This window comes from Ruditapes philippinarum, unplaced genomic scaffold (assembly GCF_026571515.1).
Source record: "Ruditapes philippinarum isolate M1 unplaced genomic scaffold, ASM2657151v2 ctg9663_1_1_1_1, whole genome shotgun sequence".
NCBI lineage: Eukaryota > Metazoa > Mollusca > Bivalvia > Venerida > Veneridae > Ruditapes > Ruditapes philippinarum.
The window spans coordinates 12,182-35,653 of record NW_026858817.1 but is presented as its reverse complement, the minus strand read 5'-3'; the positions used below and the strand labels follow the sequence as shown (position 1 = coordinate 35,653).

General features: G+C 33.3%; 2 protein-coding genes across 2 annotated transcripts; one reads left to right on the top strand and one right to left on the bottom strand.

The window, feature by feature from the left end:
* Nucleotides 1-1,894: 1,894 nt before the first annotated feature.
* LOC132754366 (protein AF-10-like) lies at nt 1,895-9,577 on the bottom strand (the record flags this gene model as incomplete). Its single annotated transcript, XM_060744979.1, has 4 exons — nt 9,344-9,577; nt 2,817-2,896; nt 2,442-2,496; nt 1,895-2,004 (listed from the first exon to the last, which is right to left on the bottom strand). Coding segments are annotated over exons 1-4 (366 nt in total), but the record flags the coding sequence as incomplete, so codon positions are not given.
* Nucleotides 9,578-11,427: 1,850 nt separating this feature from the next.
* On the top strand, nt 11,428-23,252 carry LOC132754364 (ras-related GTP-binding protein A). Its single transcript, XM_060744978.1, has 8 exons — nt 11,428-11,541; nt 13,572-13,671; nt 14,784-14,850; nt 15,569-15,791; nt 17,405-17,500; nt 19,748-19,870; nt 21,370-21,577; nt 22,204-23,252. Exons 1-8 carry the CDS (start codon nt 11,530-11,532, stop codon nt 22,296-22,298), a joined length of 924 nt encoding a protein of 307 aa, XP_060600961.1. The 5' UTR covers nt 11,428-11,529; the 3' UTR covers nt 22,299-23,252.
* The last annotated feature ends 220 nt before the right edge of the window (nt 23,253-23,472 follow it).

The following is a 23,472-nucleotide window of genomic DNA, read 5'->3' as shown; positions in this document are numbered from 1 at the left end:
GAAAATCAATGACCCCCGGGGCAGGGCCAATTTTGACCCCAGGGCTTTTATTTGAACAAACTTGGTAGACACCCATTAGAACATGTTTCATGCTAAATATCTTAGCTCTAGCTCTTTGGGTTCTTTAAAAGAAGATTTTTTAAGTTTTTACTATATGCATATAGGGAAAATCAATGACCCCCGGGGCGGGGCCAATTTTGACCCCAGGGCTTTTATTTGAACAAACTTGGTAGACACCTATTAGAACATGTTTCATGCTAAATATCTTAGCTCTAGCTCTTTGGGTTCTTTAAAAAAAGATTTTTTAAGTTTTTACTATATGCATATAGGGAAAATCAATGACCCCCCCGGGGTGGGGCCAATTTTGACCCCAGGGCTTTTATTTGAACAAACTTGGTAGACACTCACTAGAAGATGTTTCATGCCAAATATCTAAGCTCTAGCTCTTTGAGTTCTTTAAAAGAAGATTTTTTAAGTTTTTACTATATGCATAAAGGGAAAATCAATGACCCCCCGGGGCGGGGCCAATTTTGACCCCAGGGCTTTTATTTGAACAAACTTGGTAGACACCCATTAGAACATGTTTCATGCTAAATATCTTAGCTCTAGCTCTTTGGGTTCTTTAAAAGAAGATTTTTTAAGTTTTTACTATATGCATATAGGGAAAATCAATGACCCCCCGGGGCGGGGCCAATTTTGACCCCAGGGCTTTTATTTGAACAAACTTGGTAGACACTCACTAGAAGATGTTTCATGCCAAATATCTAAGCTCTAGCTCTTATGGTTTTTTAAAAGAAGATATTTAAAGTTTTTTCTTTCGGTTGCCATGGCAACCAGAGTTCTGCATGGAATTAAATTCTTTGAACAATTTTTAAAGGTGACCACCAAAGGAACATTCCTGTGAAGTTTGGATGAAATTGGCTTAGTGGTTTATGAGGAGATGTCATTTAAAGTAAAAGTTTACGGACGGACGGACGCCGGACGAAAAGCGATCACAAAAGCTCACCCTGTCACTTTGTGACAGGTGAGCTAATAAAAGGTGTCTTTGTTATTTTACAAACAAGATCTGTTTAATATGGTCAGTGATATTTCATGCATGCACCAACAGCTTTATTATATATTTACATTTCCATAACTGTATCAAATTTGAAACTTTGAAACAGTGGCTTGAATTTTCTTGGGATTCCTGTTCTAGGAAATACTTAATTTGGCAAAACAGGAAAAACAACATATTTGATACAACTTCAGTGTTTAACTTGAAGCTGAAGCACACAATTATTACAAATATCACACACTGTTTAGCGAACAAGCTTAACGGTCATTTTGTTATTGAAAACATTCTGCTGAAATAGATTTTAAGTTTGCATTTTCATGCTGTTTTCGTAAACGGTTAAAATTTTCTTAAATTTTTATTTAACCCTTAATCTGCTGAATGTGTGTCACAGATTTGCCCTGCTTAAGGGCTGCTTTAAATTTGTTACAGTCCATTTAAAGTTTACATGATTTCAATATCAGAATATAACAAGAGCACTACATGCAGTGTTAACACTTTTAAAAATAACCAACTTGACAAAAATTGAAATTTAAAAAGGGGCATAACTCCAAATATAAAGCTTTCAGAATTATGCCCCTTGTCTTACAATTACCACTTGTCATGATAAGCAAGTATTACAAATTTCAAACTGATATCTTTAAATTGTTTGAGTAATGGGCTAGATTGATTTTTTTTGCACAACAACAACAATAATGCATTGAACAATATAGCACAACTTTTCCTTCAAAACAGACAAGCTGAAACATTCAGCTAACAAAAGTATTAAGCCTGGTCAGGCTGGTGTGGCAAAGGCTTCTCACTTTTTAATTCCAGCAAGTCAAAAGTTAAAACAATGCTTACCCTATTAAATCTGTCTGGAGGAACATTTTTTAGCATTATAGGTTCCATAGTCTGTACATTAGCAAACCAGGCCTCCGGAATAAATAAAGCACATACAACATGACACCATCCTAAAATAAATGATTAACATATCTCCTGTATTACAAGTTAATCACTGCTAAATGCTGTGAAATCAGTTTTTCAAAACAAATACTTTCAGGACAATAACAGTACAAGATGCATGAATCAAACCTGATCTTTTTGATAAACAAAACACTTTTTTTGCATAAACTAGAGTCAACTTTATAATGATCTAGAAAACCGTTGAAAAGAAGATATTTTCTTCATATATTTTGACTTATCAAACAAAGAAAGGCAAATTGAGAAGTAAAATCTCATTATGAAAATTTTCAAAACTGCAGCAACAACAAGATTGGCAAAGGTACTGAAAAGCATTTTGTTTTTAATTTTTCTCAAAAGAATATAGATAAATAAACAATAAACTCTGAGCATTTCAACTAGAACATCATTCTTAAATTTACTTTTTTATTGTAAAAAAGAAATGTACCTCCACTATCTGTCCTTTTTAAAGCACCATCCTTTAAGGGACACAGCTCACATCTCTGAAAAAGAAAAGAAAAACTTATTTATTTTTGTTACATTCATATTGTATGCATACATTATAAATTTAAATTTTAAAAACTTAAGAACGCTCATAAGATAATTACATAATTACATCTACTATTTATTTCTTTCATATGTAAACTAAAGTTGTTACCATGACTATGCTTACTTTGAACTTCAGAGAAGGACTTTAATAATGAAAATTGTTTTAACTAATATCAAGTGTGTGAATAAACATACCAAGTAATAAGCATATTAATTAACAAGGTGTGATCATTTTTAAAATGCAATTTGTGGTATCTAACGCTGAATAACTTACAACACGAGCAGCTCTCTCTTGTGATTCACACTTTCTACAAAACCAAGGTCCTGTTGGTACCTGAATGATTCCATAACAGGCTGAAAAATTTCAGAACATAGATTTGTCACTTTCATGATAAGAAAATGTTATATTTACAGTGCAAAAATATTGTACATGTATGAAAGTGAATTCAGAAGAATCAGTCAAAGATGGCAGGGCCAAAAAAAACCTTCTTTGTAGAGGCCGAATATAGGCTGCTTCCCCAACCAAACTAGCAGCTTTTTTTCCCCAGTTTGGTCCTCAAATTTCCCAATCTTTTGAAATTTCCCATATAATTTAGATCAAAATTAAATTATGGTGTTGTTTTAAGGTCTTTTACTGCCTTATTAGTATTTCCCAGTGCTTTTTGCTTTTCTATTTTGAAGAACTTGTTAAAAGTTTGTGTTAAATTTGAGACTCCTTTTCCCAAAGTATGCCAAAATCACGCATATTTTCCCCAAGAAAAAGGCTAAGGCCCCTTCCCCAAAAATGGTGTTTTGGCCCTGGATGGGTTATACCCACTTCTACTGTTAAAATAAATTGGATATTTCAAATATTCAACTGATAATAAATGCAATTCTTACTCAATGTTTCAAAATTTAATTGGGTAAATTAATTTACACCTGGGACGATTGTCCTCTATATAAAGGCTCTAACCCACACATAAGACAAAGTTTCAGTTTTTGTTTGCCGATGTACAAATTTTTCAAGTAAGTCTTGTAGTAAATTCTTCTTCAATGACTACAGCTATTAACCAAGTTAGTAAACATAATGCATGTCAGGCTTCCCCATATAAAGGAAGTTGCAAAATTTCCATGTACAGTCATTAGTTTTGCCTATAAATCTAGCCATAAGGGCCCAAAAATCTTTATGTTAACCTTTCAAAGCAGCATGCCTCCAGATTCTTGTGAACTTTCATGAAAATTTTGAAAAAGTATTTAAAAATAGTGTGAAGTAAATAAAGAAAGTTATAATTTACACATTCAAATGGCGCTGACAATCCATGTAAATTACCAAAAGAAGGTCAAAATATGCAATAATACCACTTAACCCAGTAGAACATAACATGTAAAATTTATATTAATTGAATCTTTAGTCTATTTACTGTTCTTAAAATATTGACCAGTACATTTTTCTCCAGTTAAATTTTTTGAAATATTTTTGAATATTTTTGGCTCACCTGGAGGTATGCAGCTTTAATGATGAGCAAACACCGACTTTTAAAAACCAGCTTTAATTTTCAGTGCCTGCTTTAGAGTTTGAAAAGAAATTTTCTATATTATTACACATATGTTGATCTTAGAAAGGATTTTAACAATGTTAAAATCTATTTCACTTCTGCTTTTACTGGAACACATCCCTAGTTTTCAGAAGAAAAAAGCTACAGGTCATCAAAGTTAAAAAGTTTTTGAACTTATTCATAAAGTTTTATTAATATTCAATAGTTTAGATAATATATTAATAGGCTGGTGAAAAAAGGCTTATGACATAAATAGTGACTATTCTAGCGCGGAATGACAGGGCGCTCCGCCCTGCCCCTTTTTAGGTCCGCCCTTTTGCCTCTAAAACACCGCCCGTATACTGAAATGCGCCCCACTGCCCTCTTTTGCCTATACCCAATCAATATGTATAAGATAGATCTACATAAAAAAAACTGTCAATCACTTATCTATAAGATAGGATTATGATGTTGACACATTCCAATATACAAACCGGGTGCCCCACGGCGATAACAATTGACTGACCGATGTGAAGTGGGCCGTGTGAAGCGGCCCGTGTGAAGTGGTTTCAATCAAATTAGCTATGTTTGCTGCAGTTGGAAATGATTAGTAAGGAACATTACCGACTGATTGATAATCCGTGGTCATTAACTGATTAAAATGGCGATCATTTACGGAGACAATCAAATTGTAATGCATTTGCTAATTTGTTTGTTCACCAATGTCGCATAAGTCGGTAAATATTCGTATACTGTACAACTTACAAGTACAGGTAATTACAATTAATTATTTACACATATTAATCTCTATAATTGCGTAAAGAATCTTTAAAGTCATAAGGATGGGTGTTATGGTTTTCATTAATTAGTTGTTCATTTGAGAAACAAAATGCCGTCTGCGAAAAGGAAATTTGCAGAAATTGAAAAAGAGCGTGCGAAAATTCGCAAAACAAACCACAGTATTTCCTCTTTTTTGGAGCTAAAGAAAGGTACGATAAAAGTTATCTACATTTGCTAAGAATCGATTTTAAATGTGTTTCTCCCTTGCAATTCAACATTTATATAAAAGGAGGTGAATGAAATAATTTGTGTACGAAGCCACTACACTAGCAGTACGGCCCTGGACTGAAGTACGGTCCTGTACTGCAAGCCGTTCGTTACATAGACTGTTTAGACTAATTGTACGGTAATTTTATAGAAAATAAACAAAGACAATTATGAGTAAGCGAATATTTGTCTCTAGCTGTAAGACATTTTAATGAATTGAATGAATTATTAATCTACAGATTAACCGTTTTTCTGCGGTTGAAAGTCGGGAGATTTTTTTTTATGAAATAGTACAGTAACAACTACAGTTAGAATCTATTAGTTACCTGTAAAATCATATGTGAAATATAATAATAAATTGCAAGATAATGACAATTTGTGATCAATTTAAATCAATTCGAAATTAGATTTACTTTATAAAGATAAAATTGTTGGTTTTTCTTTGAACATCTCTGTACAGAGTACAGTACATGATATTTTTTTAGCTAAATGTGACTGTTATTGTGAAATATAAAAGATGACTGAAGTAATTTCAATAACTTGAAATTGTTTTATAACCCAAATTTAATTAGAAAATTAACCAGTCTTTCTATATTATTACAGAGTGACCTAAAGTAACGAACCAATTATCACTGCTCAAAGTACAGATTCAAATAATGAAACAAATTCCAAGTTATGAAAGTTTTTAACATGAAACCTTAAAATTTACATAAAATGTGACAATGTAAATGTAGCCCTGCAATAAAGTCATTGATACAAATATATACAGACAGTACAATTCTTTCATTGAACTGTAATTTCCATGAGCTTTAAATCTATAAAAATAGGACAGAGGACAGTCATGAGAAAAGTGAACATGAAACCTTCAAAGACACACATGAACAAACAAATATGACATTTTCTTTAAAATTGTTCACAACATTTTTTAGCACACACAGAATTAAGCTGTTCATTGTAACACAATTAAATATATAATTGTTTAATCACTTTTTTGCCAGGGTGGCATACAGAACTATTCACCTTCTTGAGGTACATGCAGCTATTATTTCAGTCACAAACAGTTCTTAGTTTATCTGTCTTGGTTTTAAGCTGTGCCACTTTTTAACAGTTCTCTCAATGTCAAAGGTATTCATCATTTCTGTGAATCATAAGAAGCTGATGCACACTATTGACACTATCACCATAAATATAGAAAATAAACACCACACTGAACCAAGTAACCAGAAAGTGTTGAGATATCTGTATTGACACATGTTCCACCCTGCCCCTTTTTGATGCCTCCCTGCCCCTTTTTCAAGTCTAGAAGTAGAATAATCACTAATAAAATACTATATTCCTAGAAAAATAATTGTTATGTTTCTTTCCAACTTGTTTTGCTTATGAAGCCTTTTTATATGATACAAATCAAAATAAAATTATTTTGGTTATCTTTTATTTTCTTGGAATTATTTCCCTTTTTCCCATTTTATGGCAACAAAATATTTGGAAGTTCATAGAAATTATGTTGTAATGTTAAATTCATAATAGATTTGTGCTTATCAACATCATTTTGCTCTAGATTATTGCGCCAGTACCTTTATTATATATATATTTGGATTAAATATTCTGTTTCTGGCATTTATATTTTGAAAATTCTTTGACACTTAACATTATACTTTGAAGTTTTCTCTGAAAACTGAATGAGTTGGCGCAATGAATAAGAGCATAAAGAAGTTATTTAACCTATTTTATTTTACATTTTGCATATATATGTTACATATTTTTAAGTACTTCAAAAATTATGCGTTATAAAAACATGAAAAGGGGGAAATAATTTTCACAAAAGTGACAGTAACCAATTGTTTTTCTTTCTATTTAATGTTAAATATTATTCTCAATAAATAAACAAAGTTTAAAAGAAATATCTTCATTACTTTTTTTCGAATTGAAATTTTTTATGTCATAAGCCCGATCGAGCATTTTCACCAGCCTGATTAATACTATGCTCAGAGCAACTGATAAGGTGCCTATTTACGCAATTCATTTTACAGAATACGCAATTGTTTCTCTTAAATTCCTTGCTGATATGAAGGTACAGGATCAGGCAGATACAGGTAGAGAGGTTCCCCACACACCATTTAGCCCCCATAACCCCATGCGTGATATTGATATCTCTGTAAAAGGTGTTGAGAAGCTTTTAAAAAACCTCAACCCCCATAAGGCTGCAGGACCTGATCAAATTAGACCCATAGTGCTCAAAAATACCAGTGAAGAATTAGCCCCTATAGTGTCCAAACTTTTCCAGAAATCACTGCAGTCCAGCACTCTACCAGACATCTGGAAAATGGCAAATGTCGCCCCTGTCTTTAAAAAAGGTAGCAAGTCAGACCCAGCCAACTATCGCCCTATCTCTCTTACCTGTATCTTGTGTAAAACCCTGGAACACATTGTCTCCTCCAGTATAACAAAGCACTTTACTAGATCAAACTTGTTCTATGAATTGCAGCATGGTTTCCGAGAAAAAAGGTCATGTCAATCCCAGTTATTAATGCTTATAGATGATATTCTACAGTCAGTAAATCAGAGAAGCCAAGTAGACTTAATCCTTCTTGACTTCTCTAAGGCCTTTGATATGGTCAACCATGAAAAACTCCTGTATAAGCTGCATTTCTACGGTATAAGGGGTCAGACTCTTAAATGGATCAAAGGTTTTCTTGATAACAGGTCACAGTCCGTGGTGGTAAATGGCTCCACATCCAGCTCCATACCAGTCTCCTCCGGTGTTCCCCAGGGCTCGGTCCTCGGACCTCTCTTATTTCTTATATACATAAATGACCTTCCTGAATATGTCCAATCCTGTAAGGTCCGTCTATTTGCTGATGACACAGCCATCTATCTATCTCTGACTGTCGCTTCTCATTCTAGCTTACTTCAACATGACTTACACCAACTTGAACAATGGGAAACAAAATGGGACATGCAATTTAATCCATCAAAATGCCAGGTTATCCAAATCACAAAACGAAAAACAGTCATTCCAACAAAATACCTCCTACATAACACCACATTAGAAACAGTTCCATCTGCTAAATACCTTGGCATTACAATATCAAATAATTTAACATGGAACAAACACATAAACAACATCACAACAAAGGCGAATCAAACACTTGGTTTTCTACGCCGAAACATCAAGGTTCACTCAGAAAGGTTAAAGTCAACAGCATACAAGACACTTGTCAGACCCCAGCTTGAGTACAGCTCCACGGTCTGGTCCCCCTACACAGGAACTCTCATCGACCAGATAGAGTCAGTCCAGAGAAGGGCTGCTAGGTGGGTCAAACATGACTTTGGCCGTATGTCAAGTGTCACTGACATGTTGACTTCCCTTCAATGGAGGCGCCCTGACCTTCGGCGTATTGACCAACGCCTGGTCATGTTTCACAACATCCTGCATGACCAGGTGGCTATTCCTTTCCCAAAGTATATCGTCCCTCTTACAAGATCATCTAGAACATCCCATCTCCATGCATTCCAACAAGTCCAAACTAAAACTGATTACTATAAATATTCATTTTTCCCAAGAACAATTGTCCACTGGAATGCTTTACCACCTGAAATCATAAACTTTTCTGGCCCCGAGTTCAGTCTGGCTGTAAGCCGGATTGAACATACGTCTCCTTAAAAATACCTTTTCTGTTTTTAACCTGTTTTTAACAATATACTCATTTCCTTTACTTTTATATTCTTTTATTTCAACTCTTTTACTAACATTCTTGTCAGTTGACGCGCGTCAAGTCTAGGTCCCCAGCAGGGGTTTGACTATATGGAAGATAGATAGATAGATAGATTGATCTTTTTAAAATGCTTATTAAAACCCATAAATTTAAAAAAAAGATATGCAATAGACCTTAAGATCCACATGTATTGTCATTATCGTAAACTGTCGTCTGCTTGTATGTGATTACCTTAATCCCTGCATGTGGCTTAAGATTATTGGCAGACAGACTGCAAGGTTTTGAAATTACTGGAATCGTAAGATGGATAGACTCAGCTAGAGGTTTTGTATGGCTATTCACTGGCATAGAGTGATAGACCCAAATGACTAAGTTTATTTTTATCTACATGTTTATTCTGGATAATCAACAGTAAAGACTTAGTAAAAGATTCAAAAGAGCTAATTTCATGGCTAGAAAATGAGAAATTAATCGTGGCCAAATAGATTTTGGATCAGTGACTGAGCTGTCAAGGCATTTTTCACCTTGATGGACGGCAACATTGCACCCATGTCCATCGCAATAGACGAGCGGATTCTCGGCCCAACCCCGCTCATCTGAACAAACGCAGCAACCTCCTACCATCTCTTTCATTTTTGCGCGCATTTAATAATCTATGTATTGACACAATCACGTAGATTTTGTCAAAAGAAGTTAAATTGTTTTGATTCCGCCATATTTTTCATATACATTGCGCATGTGCAAGCAAACGGCCTTCTGTAAGAATTGGTACGACGTATTTTTTGTGAATTTAGTTTCGTGATGCGTAAGCACGCAATTTACGTGCTATTGTTCAAAATTAAATAAATGAATAAATTAATGAAATCTAAAAAAGAGAGTTTCGTCTGGGACCAAAATTATATTCATTAAATAACTTTATGTTCCAGGTTTCATGGATAAAGTAGTAGTAGTTGGTTTCTTTAACAGAAATGCTTGCAATGGCGTATACATACACAATGTATTCTGAAACTGGGCAATCCTCACGAGAAATTTTCAACACTAGCAATTATTTGCTGTCGCCGGAAAGCTTTTATTTAGATGCATATATAGAGTAGTGGGCCCACGAAAGCCCGAAGGCTTCTTGGACACAAGCACACTTGGATATGCATTACAATGCAACAAACATTAATACAATGAATATATAGATCTATATAAATTTCAATTTGCCATGAAGTATAGTGAGATATATGCCACATGTAGCAATTTTCTATTGCTTTCTTCACTCGAGTAGATCTAAAAAGGCCAAAACACATGACATCACACTGATATGTAGTCAAACAAGTGCAACTAATTACGAGTTCCTAGCCTTTACTGGTAAATGTTTTTTACAGGGCTTTTGAAAAAAATATGTATAGATATGTAAATAATTCCAGTCATTAAAGATCATATATGTTGTAATTAAGGTTGTTGTATGTAGTTAATGTATGTAGTTAATGCTTAATGAGGGTCCATCCGCCCTTTCGGGCACAAAATGCAGCTTTCGCTGTCGAGTACGGACCCCGGACATGTCACCAGTCATGCCCTTAAGAGTTAATTTTGAAGCACAAAATGGTGATCATTTACCTGCATGCAATTTCCACGGAGTATTAGCCAAAGATATGAATTTTGAGCCAAAAGTAGGTCACTGTACGGCGATCAATTAGAACCTAAATGTACAGTAACCTGTGACAATATGAAAAGGTAGCCCTGAAAAGGGCTGTTGGTGCCAGCAAAAGGCCTGCCTTACAAGCCGTCTATCTGTACTAGGGGCTCACGCACTCTAGCACACCATCCTCGTCGCCCCAGCCTACTTTGTAGGGCCACTCCCCTCGGCATTAGTCAGGACACCGGCAGCTAACTTCATGCAATCTATCTAAGTCGTGCCGCCTTAAACGTTACCCCGAGTAGAAGAAAACATTCGAATTTGCCGCCTTAAACGTACACAATCCTTCAATCATCTGCCGATGCCCTGTGCCTTCTCAGCGACGTGCACGCTCCGACGGGAAGAGAGAAGAATTAAGGCTGTTACCACACGTGAAATTTTATATATGTATATAATTATGCTTCTAAAACAATTTTCAATCATCGAAGAATATGTAAATTATGTACTGCAAGTATTTTTCCACATTATATGTAATCATTGAAATATATGCATTCATTTCTTATTGAAAAATTTGACTTAGACTTAATAGAAAATAGATTTCTAATTACCTCCCTTTATTAACATGAAATGTAAATTCGTTAATATCTTTACAAATAATGCTTTTTGGAACTTACAATATTGAAAAATCGAAACGAATCCGTTTAAACGTGTAACCGTGGGAGCCTTAGTCTTAGGCCTATGTCATTTTATATATAAATCTTATAATTTGATATTGACAAATTTTAAATTTTTATTTTTTGAAGTTGTTATTTTTTATTAAATAATTACCAACTAGATTCTAATTCAAACATCTAAAATATCCACAATACTTACGTGGGTACGCTAGTACAATGAGTTGGACAGGTAACCAGAAATGAAATTTTTGAAATTCAATATATTTTTTTTTTTTATTCGAAAATAGTAGGCTTCAACCTAAGCTTGTTTGTCATGTGACAAACAAAATGGCGGATGTCTGAAAACTAGTGTCGTTTTTCTTATTACTGGAAAAAACATATTTTGTTTGTTAAAATCGTCCTGAAACACAAAAATATGAAGAAGAAGGTAAGAAACATGATAAATGGGAATGATTTAAAGCATAGTTTATTTTGTTATTCTAAATGAAATTGAATTGCAATATGTTTACGTCTAAAATATTGTAAAGTATTACGCACGTCACTTTAGTTGCTATTCCAGTCAGTCACACACAGTGACATGATTTTTTTTTTAAAGATATATAATAATTATTATTATTATTTATTGGAAGGTGATATCACCATTATGTGCTGTCGTTAAAATACCTCCATTTTAAAGTTTAAAAAAGGCTTGAAAATCAGTGATTCAGTCTCAAGCGATGTAGTGATCTCTTCTTAGTCATCTGTCTGTCCATCTGTCTGTCTGTTCATCTGTCACAAAACTTGTATAGACTTCTTCTCATAAACTACTAGTGCAATTTCATCCAAACTTTACAGGATTGACCAGCACTAAGTATTATCAGTTAAAATGAGTTTTGCATATCATTCAATGTTTTTTGTCAGAGTCTTTAATTTTTTTTTTGTCCAGACAACTTATAGTACTAATGTTATTCAAGTGAAACTTTACAGGATTGTACTTTCCCATATTTAATGGGTTTTCTGGTTGAAATATTGTTTGGCTGAGTTATGGCTAAAAGGTGAATGTACTATCACAGGTTTCTCCCATAATTTGCTGGTCTGTCCAGAGGGGAAAATTCTGGAGACTGGAAATACTTTACACATGTTTACTTTTCAGTCTGTCCAGAAGCAGATATCCTTATTGTGGAAATTGAATTTTATAGATTCAAACATTGTAAATTAGATTTAATTTAAAGTTAAAGTTTCTTTTCCCAGAAAAACCTGAAAATGCTTCAACAAAATGCCTTGTACAGACCAACAGCAGCTTGCTGTCTTACTCTAGACAGATTTAAGAAAGCTGCAGGCAGTCCATCTCAGTTCACATAGAAATAGAAGTCTACTGGTTTAAAATGTTTGGACTTAATACTTAATACATTGACATGTATCAATATCACCATGTACATTACAATTTATTTAAGGTTTTATGTATTCTTATTTGCCCATACAATGTAATATGGTACAGTAAGTAAAACCTCTTTAACAAAGTTCATGTCACATATAGCTCTTTGTTAAAACATTATGGAAGAAATTAAATACAGTCAACTATCGTTATCTCGACATCGCTTTTCTCGATATTTCGTTATCTCGATGAAATTTTGAAAGTCCCGATTTTCTTCCTTCTTTATCTATATTGGAAATATTTGTTTATCTCGATATTTTTATTTCGATTTTTTCAGTATCTCGATGTAAAATTTCAGCCCCAACAGTTATTTTCACACTAGTATCCTTTGTTTATCTCGACTAAAAGTTTTCTTTCATCTGTTCCCTTCAGACATTTGAAAAACAAAAACTAGACGATAATTGCTCAATAGCGCATGTCATAATGATTATTATGTTTGTAACAAGTTTAGCTGTTTTTATAAACGTTAATCTATTTAGCATGTTGATTGACTTATGTCCAAAATTAGTGAATTTTAGTATGTTCTTTATAAATATTCGAACACTGTATCAATTCATTATGACTTTAAATGTAAATGAAATAGTGAAAGTATAGAAAAGCTTTTGTTGCAATATTGTTTCACAACATCACCACCAAATCAATCAGCGGTCGAACAATCTCAAGAAAGACCCAATAACTAACCCTGGAGGATATCCGGATCAACCACCCTGAAAACAATGATTTCACTATATTGGTGTATTACTGAGTAAACCTCACTATGTGTTTTTATCACAGATACCCGTATTTCCGCTGGTAAACATCCGCTAATGTTACTTTGTTAAATATTGACTAGGCCTATGAAAACAAGACATGGGGATATCATAGTTTATTTGACATAAGGTATGCACATGTCTTTTGTAAAAATCAGTTTCTGCCTTATTCAAACCCTAATATGTTTATCTCGACATTTCGTTATCTCGATATTTTTTGGATGGTCCCAATGACTTCGAGATAACGAGAGTCGACTGTATACTAAAGTATACATGTATATGTATCATTTACAGGTATTATTGATGGGGAAGAGTGGGTCTGGAAAGACAAGTATGAGGTCTATTATATTTGCAAACTATATTGCTAGAGATACAAGGAGACTTGGAGCAACAAGTAAGTATAAGTTATCTCTGCAGACCCTAATATGTATAAGTACATATACATTTAGAAAACAAACAAAAACACACTGGTTTTCGAACATTTTTAATTTGTAACAGAAAGATACAAATGCACCAGAAAAGATGCCGCCATGGCTGTGATTTCAACTTGCCCTTCCCCTCTTACTCTAGACAGATGAGCTAAAGAATTGATTTTCTGATGTAGTTGTCAGAGTTTGTACCTATTTCTCTCTCTAGTTTAATCCCCTGCAGCATAGTTGGGAACTTGGGAGGCGATTACAGAAAGGACCTCTGTCTGTCCTTAACTTTTTTGTGTCCACTGCATAACTATATAAGTTATAACTAATGAAAAGTTTTTAAAATAACTTGGCAAAAATAATTACGTACCATTATCAGACAATGTGTAGAGTGCAACAACCAGGTCACCATCCCCATAACTTTTGAATTAAAGAAATTTTTTTTATTAACTTGGCACAAATGATCACAATTATGAGATGATGTGCAGAGTGAAACAATAAAGTTGCTACCCCAATGTCAAGGTCACTTCTAAAGGTCAAATGTAAAAAAAACTATGTGTTGTGTCCCCTCCATAACTTTAAAATTTATGAAAAGTTTATAAAATTACTTTACAAAAATGAACACCATAATAAGACGATGTGCAGAGCACATTAACAAGGTTGCTTTCCCAAAGGTCAAGGTTACTCTTAAAGGTCAAATGTAAAAAGTCCACATTTCTTGTCTTCTTCCCGGTACAAAACTTTTAAACTAATGAATTTTTTAAATTAACTTGCCCAAATAGTCACCACTATGACATAATGTAAAGAGTGCATCAACAAGGTTGCTACTCCCAAGGTTAAGGTCACTGTTAAAGGTAAAATGTAAAAAAGTCCATATTTTGTGTCCGCTCAATAACTAACACAAATGAAAAGTTTTAAAATAACATTGCACAAATGATTGAACCTCTTGTCACGACTGTTATCTATTCCAATGTTTACTGTAAATACAAGCAGACTGTCTGTCTAGCTGCCCTTGTTCTTCTTGATTATTTGTACCATTAGTTGTAGGTTGAAATAGTATGTTTAGAATAGTTAACCTTTATGTTTTCAGTTGATGTTGAGCATTCACATGTACGTTTCCTTGGAAACCTTGTCCTCAACTTGTGGGATTGTGGAGGGTAATTGTCAATTTACTGTATTCATTTTTGAATAAAATAATTGAACACATGTAAATGTGTAAAAACATATGATTGTATTTCTTATAGCAACAATTGTGTACATTTATATGCAACCTTTCTTTACCATTATTATAGAGTGTAAAAAATTTAGCCAAAAAACTGGCAATTTTGATAACATGTGTTGAAGTAAAATGTAATCAAGCGAAATCGTTATAATGAAATTGATAGAAAATAGTTCATCTTTTATTGTTATGTGACACTTAAACCAGTTTTGGCAGATTGAAGTATGAAAATATAAGTATATTATAAGAATGAAAAGGGTTTGGATAGCAGATATTTTAGTACATGCAGAATTACTTCCCTTTATCATGATTATTAATTTCTCACAATGTGTTGAATAGGTCTCAGAAGCAAAGAAACATGCTAATTAAAAATAATGGTGTTATCTCCCTGGACAAAGGTCATTTTTACACTTCCCCTTGGTGGCCTTTGTTGAAAAGTTTGTCATTAGTAGAATTTTATTTATTGACAATCACTGTATTTTAATAAGAAACTTTTATAATAAATATTAACATGTCCATGAGCAGCCAAATATTCATGCTTTCTTTAGAGATTTTTTTTAATAAATTAAGTAACTTTATACAAATATAGGTATGGTTACAATACATTGCCTTTTAAATAGGCATGCATATGAATTAATTTGTTGTTGTTATTTCAGTCAAGAGGCATTCATGGAGAATTATTTTGCTAGTCAACGAGACAATATCTTCAGGAATGTTGAGGTTTTGATATATGTGTTTGATGTAGAAAGTCGTGAGCTAGAAAAAGACATGCATTATTATCAGTCATGCCTGGAGGCGATACTTCAAAACTCACCAGAAGCTAAAGTTTTCTGTCTCATACATAAAATGGACCTCGTCCAAGATGATCAGAGAGATTTGGTAGGTTGTAGATAATGCATTCATAGCATAATATATTAAATATAGGTCACATGTTGTGTCTCTGAGTGTTAGTCATTATTTAATGTTAATTCTCTGTTTCTGCAAGTTCTTACATGTAAGTTGTTCTTTAAACTGTTTATTTTCTGTTTCGTCAAGTACTTGTAAATTACAGGCCCCAAATAATTCCAGATCTAATGGTAATTAAAGATCAATTTAGTAAATTCTTAGTTTGTCAAGTATTTCAAATGATAAAGAATTAGTTACACAATAGTTATCATTAAGCACATGTTTTGAGTATTTGATCTAAATAGATGATGGAGACAGGATAGCGAGAACCAAGGAATAATGGGTTTCATTTCATTCAAGTTTCCTTCATATTGATTATTATAGCATAAAATCGACTATTTTTCCCTCTTTTGCCCATGTTATAAAGGGACCAAAACCATGTGTTAACATAGTCACGCGCTCTTGTTATAGCCCGGTTTTACCTATGCGCAATACATAAAGGGCCCAGTAAACAAACAAAAAATGACGATTTGGCCTGTTTGCCAAAGTGTTATATGGAAATTATTGATTCGAGGGCCTCAATTGCATAATTCAAGTAACTATGACGGAAATACGGCGTATAGACATCGCCGCTAATCTTGGTTGTCGCCCTTTCTAAGAAACTGACAGTTGTCAATGTAAACAAACAAATGTCATTCAGTTTACCCCTCAAATTTACTTACAAAACAAGATAACACAAAATGAATATGAGAAAATATTGTTTTATTGATGTTTATATTGATAAATGAACTTTATATATTTCTTTAAGAGAATAATTGCCTGATATTCTTTTATAAACTTGTGAGCTTGAAATTAAAAGAAAACGATTCTAATGTCAACCGTCAATCTGAAATAATTCTGGGAATTTCTGAGGGTCTTGTTTTGTCTTGGGCAGAGTAATTTAATGTGTGTTTTTTTCTTGAGTTAATAAATATCCAATGTTAAGCTTTGTTAAATCAATTAAAATTCAAATTTTCAAACAGCTCTGAGCATTTGAATTTCCCAAGTTGGCCCCGGAAAAATAAAACGCATACGTAAAACATGTAGAATTGGATAAATACTGTCCAAGCACAAGGATTTAATGTATGTGTTTTGTATTTAATATACATCATGAATCTTTTTAAAAAATTATGCTAAAATAGCATCAACGCACGTTTATTTCGTGTTATAAAGCCTGCAAAGTCCCTCGGAACTGTTGGAGCCCTTGCCCTACCGGGCTCGGGCACCAACCGTTCCTCGGGACTCTGCAGATGTTATAACACGAAAAAACGTGCGTTAACCCTATAATACAGAAAACTGACATAAGAGACATAATTTTGAAAATCTGTGTTGTTTTATTCCCCCAAAATGTGAGTGGGAGGGTAGTTTAGTGGTGAGAGGGTCTGCCTTTCAACCTATGGATCATTGGTTAGGGCTTTGCTGCGATCAAGGCCATGATTTCTCCGACTGACAACAACACTTTGATAATAATAAAAAGCTTAACTAAATACTTGTTTGTTTAAATTAAAGTAATTTAACTTTAATGAATATATTTTGTTTAAAACTTGACATACTGTTTTATTTCATAGATTATAAGAGAGCGAGAAGATGATTTAAAACGTCTTTCAAAACCATTAGATTGTACTTGCTTCGCAACATCAATATGGGACGAGACTTTGTACAAGGTAAAGTAATGAAATCTATTTCTTTAACTTATTCGATATTTGTAAGTTGGTCAACTATTTATATGTCTGGCCAAACATATAGACACATTGTTTACAAAAGCTGAATTCTCGGAAGGGGTAGAAAAATCTTTATAATTTCAGTTACTTTATTCAAATTTCTCCTCTGGATATACTTTGTAAGAAATAAAAGTAGTCTGGGCTGTTTTAAGAAATTTAGAGTGAAACAAACTTCCTAAAAGTAGTTGGTAAAAGAGGAAGAATAAAATAGGCCAGACCATCTAATTCAGCTTTCAAATGTATCTGCTTAAGAAGAGGAAACAATTTTTTACCAAAAAAATAATTGTAAGTTTTCTTCATTTCAAGTTATTTTGATATAACAATAGGTAGCACAGACTCTAGTGTGCATAAATAAAGTTTATAAGATGAAGTGAACAGATACATCAAAACTTTGTGTTTTTGTTTCATCAGTTCATGTACTACATATGACTTAAATTGCTACAATACATGTAAATAGGTCGCGATGATAATACATAACACAACTTTATGCTATTTGTTGTGTTGGGTTTTTTTTTAGCTCACCTGTCACAAAGTGACAGGGTGAGCTTTTGTGATCGCTTTTCGTCCGGCGTCCGTCCGTCCGTCCGTCCGTCGTCCGTCCGTCGTCCGTAAACTTTTTCTTTAAATGACATCTCCTCATAAACCACTAAGCCAATTTCATCCAAACTTCACAGGAATGTTCCTTTGGTGGTCACCTTTATAAATTGTTCAAAGAATTTAATTCCATGCAGAACTCTGGTTGCCATGGCAACCGAAAGAAAAAACTTTAAATATCTTCTTTTAAAAAACCATAAGAGCTAGAGCTTAGATATTTGGCATGAAACATCTTCTAGTGAGTGTCTACCAAGTTTGTTCAAATAAAAGCCCTCGGGTCAAAATTGGCCCCGCCCCGGGGGGTCATTGATTTTCCCTATATGCATATAGTAAAAATTTAAAAAATCTTCTTTTAAAGAACCCAAAGAGCTAGAGCTAAGATATTTAGCATGAAACATGTTCTAATGGGTGTCTACCAAGTTTGTTCAAATAAAAGCCCTGGGGTCAAAATTGGCCCCGCCCCGGGGGGTCATTGATTTTCCCTATATGCATATAGTAAAAACTTAAAAAATCTTCTTTTAAAGAACTCAAAGAGCTATGGCTAAGATATTGAGCATCAAACATGTTCTAAAAGGTGTCTACCAAGTTTGTTCAAATAAAAGCCCTGGGGCCAAAATTGGCCCCGCCCCAGGGGGTCATTGATTTTCCCTATATGCATATAGTAAAAACTTAAAAAATCTTCTTTTAAAGAACCAAAAGAGTTAGAGCTAAGATATTTAGCATGAAACATGTTCTAATAAGTGTCTACCAAGTTTGTTCAAATAAAAGCCCTGGGGTCAAAATTGGCCCCGCCCCGGGGGGTCATTGATTTTCCCTATATGCATATAGTAAAAACTTTAAAAAATCTTCTTTTAAAGAACTCAAAGAGCTATGGCTAAGATATTTAGCGTCAAACATGTTCTAATAGGTGTCTACCAAGTTTGTTCAAATAAAAGCCCTGGGGTCAAAATTGGCACCGCCCCAGGGGTCATTGATTTTCCTTATATGTGTATAGCAAAAACTTAAAAAATCTTCTTTGAAAAAACCCAAATAGCTAGAGTTAAGATATTAAGCATGAAACATCTTTTAGTGAGTGTCTACAAAGTTTGTTTAAATAAAAGACCTGGGGTCAAAATTGGCCCCACCCCGGGGGTCATTGATTTTCTTTATATGTGTATAGCAAAAACTTAAAATCTTCTTTGAAAAAACTCAAATAGCTAGAGTTTAGATATTAAGCATGAAACATCTTCTAGTAAGTGTCTACAAAGTTTGTTCAAATAAAAGCCCTGGGGTCAAAACTGGCCCGGCCCCAGGGGTGTCATTGTTTTTAACTATATGTGTATAGTAAAAACTTAAAAAAAATCTTCTTTTAAAAAGCCCAATGAGCTAGAGCTTAGATGTTTAGCATGAAACATTTTCTTATGGGTGTTTACCAAGTTTGTGCAAATAAAAGCCCTTGGGTTAAATTGGCCCTGCAACATGGGGGGGGGTTGGGGGGGGCCTATATACAGGTGAGCGACCTCAGGGCCATCATGGCCCTCTTGTTCATTTTATTTGTAACAACAACAATTTGTAGATATTTGTATATATTTTATTTGTATATTTGTATGATTTCAGGCATGGTCATCAATGGTATATCAATTGATACCTAATGTAAAACAACTCGAGGACACGTTAGCTAACTTTACAGGCATCATTGATGCTGATGAAGTTTTACTCTTTGAAAAAGCAACATTTTTGGTATGTACAGACAGTAACAGTATTCACTTATTTTTCAATCATTTGTTTTTTGTGTGTTTTGAATAATTAAAACAATAAGAATTAAAGGAATTTTGAACACGGGTTACCTGTTGTTACACGGGTAGTTGGAGCATCAGCAAGGCTGAGTGGTTAATGTGTCAAAACAAGTATTCTAACACTATTCGATTTTTTTTTATATAAACAAAGAAGGCCTGAAGCGTGCATTATTCTACAACAATGCACTCGCCGTTCTTATTATCTCCCTGTGTATTTTCACATTGAGGGCGCCATTTTGTTTGAAAAATCTGATAAATAAAAAAAAAATTTTGTCGAATTTTGTTATGAAAACTATCTAGAATGAAAGAAAATGGTCTTACTAAGAAAATGAATCCGAACACCAATATCTTTAATTCAGTCGTTAGCGCTGTACAGACGTTTAAAGTGTTGTTTACGTGACGTCACAATGTAGCGCCAAACAGCACGTGCTAAACAATCAAATCAAGTACACTATTTTAATGTCGCAAACGAATTAAGTTTTACATTTATTTCACTTTTAATAATTTGTATTTCGCTTGGAAAATTATAGACTGAAATAAAATAAACAAACAAAGTTTTATCAACGTTTTCAAAATTCATTATTCTCAAAATGTTTCTACACACGGTAGATTTAACGCCAGTTTTTTTCAACCCACTTCAACGGCCTTTAAAGAACGTTTCTATTGGAAACTCTGAGGCAAAAACAAATTTACCCACCAAACATAAAGTCCAACTTTATAATAATAATTATATTTTTTCTTGACGTGTTAGAATAGAAATAGATATAAATTCTTCGTGCATTACTGTATAATAATGCACATTTTTCGTTCAAATGCTTTGTAATTAATCACTCAGGCCTATCGGCCTTCGTGATTATATTACTACGCATTTGAACTCAAACCGTGCATTATTCTACAACAATGCACTCAGAATCGATATCTATTTCCTAAATAAAATAAATATTTTTTTTTTTAGAGAAATGCAGCATCAAATGAGCATGTTCTATATAATTATAGTAAACAGCCATTATTAAGTTTTGTTTACTTACATTAGCTTAACACTGAGAAGGTTTTTGTGACTCCCTAGCTTTACTGGTGGAGGAAGACCTCAAGTGCTCATATGTGTATTATTTTAGGCACAATCTCGAGCAGGTATCTGAGTAGAATTTCCAACCTTCCTTAAGCTAGATCACATGAAAAAATCTCAAAGCTTCTGGTTGGGTTTTCAATCACACTGGTGAGGGGCAAGTGATTCTATATAAGAAACTCTCACCACTTAGCCAGAACAAATGCCACCAAAAAAACAAAATGAAATAACAATACCATTTTTGCTATGCATTGGTCATTTTGTCCTTTTATAAATATAGCTGAAGTTGTTTTTTTTTAAAGCTTTGTATCATATTTAATAATCTTTTCAAAACAGTTTCTTAAATTTTAAAATAATTTCCCCCCTGTCTTTAACAGGTGATATCACATTGTGAACGAAAACAACACAAAGACATACACCGGTTTGAGAAGATAAGTAACATAATTAAACAATTCAAACTGAGTTGTAGTAAATTAGCTGCCTCGTTTCAAAGTATGGAAGTGAGGAATGCACATTTTGCTGCCTTTATTGACGTGTTCACACCTAACACATATATAATGGTAGTTATGTCGGATCCAGGAATTCGTGAGTATTATATTTTTGATTTTTTTCCTTATCCTTATACTTATATGAACCAACTGATTAGCAAACAGTGCAGACCATGATCAGACAGAACGGATGTGCCAGCTGATCATGGTCTGCACTGGTCACATGGGCAGATTATATAGTTGCCAACAGATTAAAGGTTAAGTAAAGTTTCTGGATAGGAATAAGAATGTTGAATGGTTTGTTCACATTTCAGATTGAAAGAATAAAGCTCTCTGTTTTCTATTGTAATTATTCTATTTTAACATACAGTTATTTATTCATAAAATAATTTTTTTAAAGTTATATATTGATGCATCAGGGTTATATTTAGATACCTTATTCGGCTTATTGTATAACTATTACAAGTATATTTAAGTTGTAAAATTTTCATCCATTTACTCTTCTTTACAAATATATTTAGTAAGATTTTTAATCTCTATGAACCTTTTTATTTGTATGTTGTGATATTTGTCAGTCATACCAATATAGGCATCACTGATAACATTGAATGTTTCAATTCAGCTGTAAACTTTTGAACTTTTTCTAGAGTAAGATGATTTAAAACTTAAAAAAATAAAAAACAAGAGAAGTTACACACACAAACGTTTTGTTCTCTATTTCAGCATCGGCAGCCACACTTATCAACATAAAAAATGCTCGCAAACATTTTGAAAAACTGGAAAGAGTTGATGGCGGTCATCCTTCAATAACATCCTAGTAGTTGACTACTTGATTCCTGAATAATAACAACCTAATAGTTTGACAGCAAAGTTTTCTAAAGTTGGCTTCTAGTGGCAATGTATGGCTGACTTATGTTGAATTGGACCATCTTGATAGCAGGTGTAAAGAATCAGATATTATAATATGTATTCTTATACATGTGAACTATATAAAGGTTTTCCTATGTCAAGAAAGACAGATGGAGACATGCATTATTTTGCCTCAACGCATTCACTTTTCTTATTCCCTAACTCATGATATCCATTTATATTACAAAACGCATGCTTTGTCATTGAATCCCAAATATTTGGGTGGTTGTGTTGGTAGTTTTTCCTCAGAATAACAGCAGTAAGCCACATTGAATTAACAAGAGCACCGTTCAGCCAACGCATTGTTTACACAGTCATCAACTATAGATTACAGAATGTATAATAACATTTTCTAAAAGTTGAGTATGAATAATTACTAACTTTAGTATTTAGACTAGGATTAGAGCCAAAACTTTGAACACCTGTTCTGTATTGCAGGAAACTATTGTATTTGCTTTTGAAATTTATATAGGAACCTACATGGTAATCATGCTTGAAATTTGATAATGCAACCATTATAATAATTAATATTCAATCAAATATTTTGCATTACTGTGCTGTTAAATTTATGAATAATATACAGTTAATCTACAGGTTTCGTAACTCTAAGTTACGTTTTTTACAGTGTTATGCCCCTTTTCTTACTGTATAGCAGAGATGTATGTAACATCTATGTCTCTGCCAGTTGTCGCGTATGTTGTTTTTGTTGTTTTTGTGCAAGTGCGAAATTTTTGTTAAAAATTTGCTTCTAATAAGCTACCACAATCATGTTGAATTTATTTACACATATTGCTATATTTGTATATAAAATCTAAATATGTAAATACATTTGTATCAAAATAGATAAAAATTGAATGACAAAATGTTGCATTTTATTCTTTATCTCACTTGAGTACAAAGTGCATCTGCTTCAATATTATCAACAAGCATTTTCGTAAAAACTTGAACATTTAAAAATCAAGACAAAGAACAATACATGAAACAAACATTTATTATCAACAACTATTTAATTAATAGTAAGTGACCAGTTTCAGCAATACAAAACAACACATAACAGTTAAAAATTATTAACACTTTTTTCTA

Coding starts and splice junctions, on each gene's coding strand:
- LOC132754364 (XM_060744978.1), top strand. Junction 13,672..14,783: donor AAGGAGACTTGGAGCAACAA/GTAAGTATAAGT, acceptor TTATGTTTTCAG/TTGATGTTGAGCATTCACAT. Junction 19,871..21,369: donor TTGAAAAAGCAACATTTTTG/GTATGTACAGAC, acceptor TGTCTTTAACAG/GTGATATCACATTGTGAACG.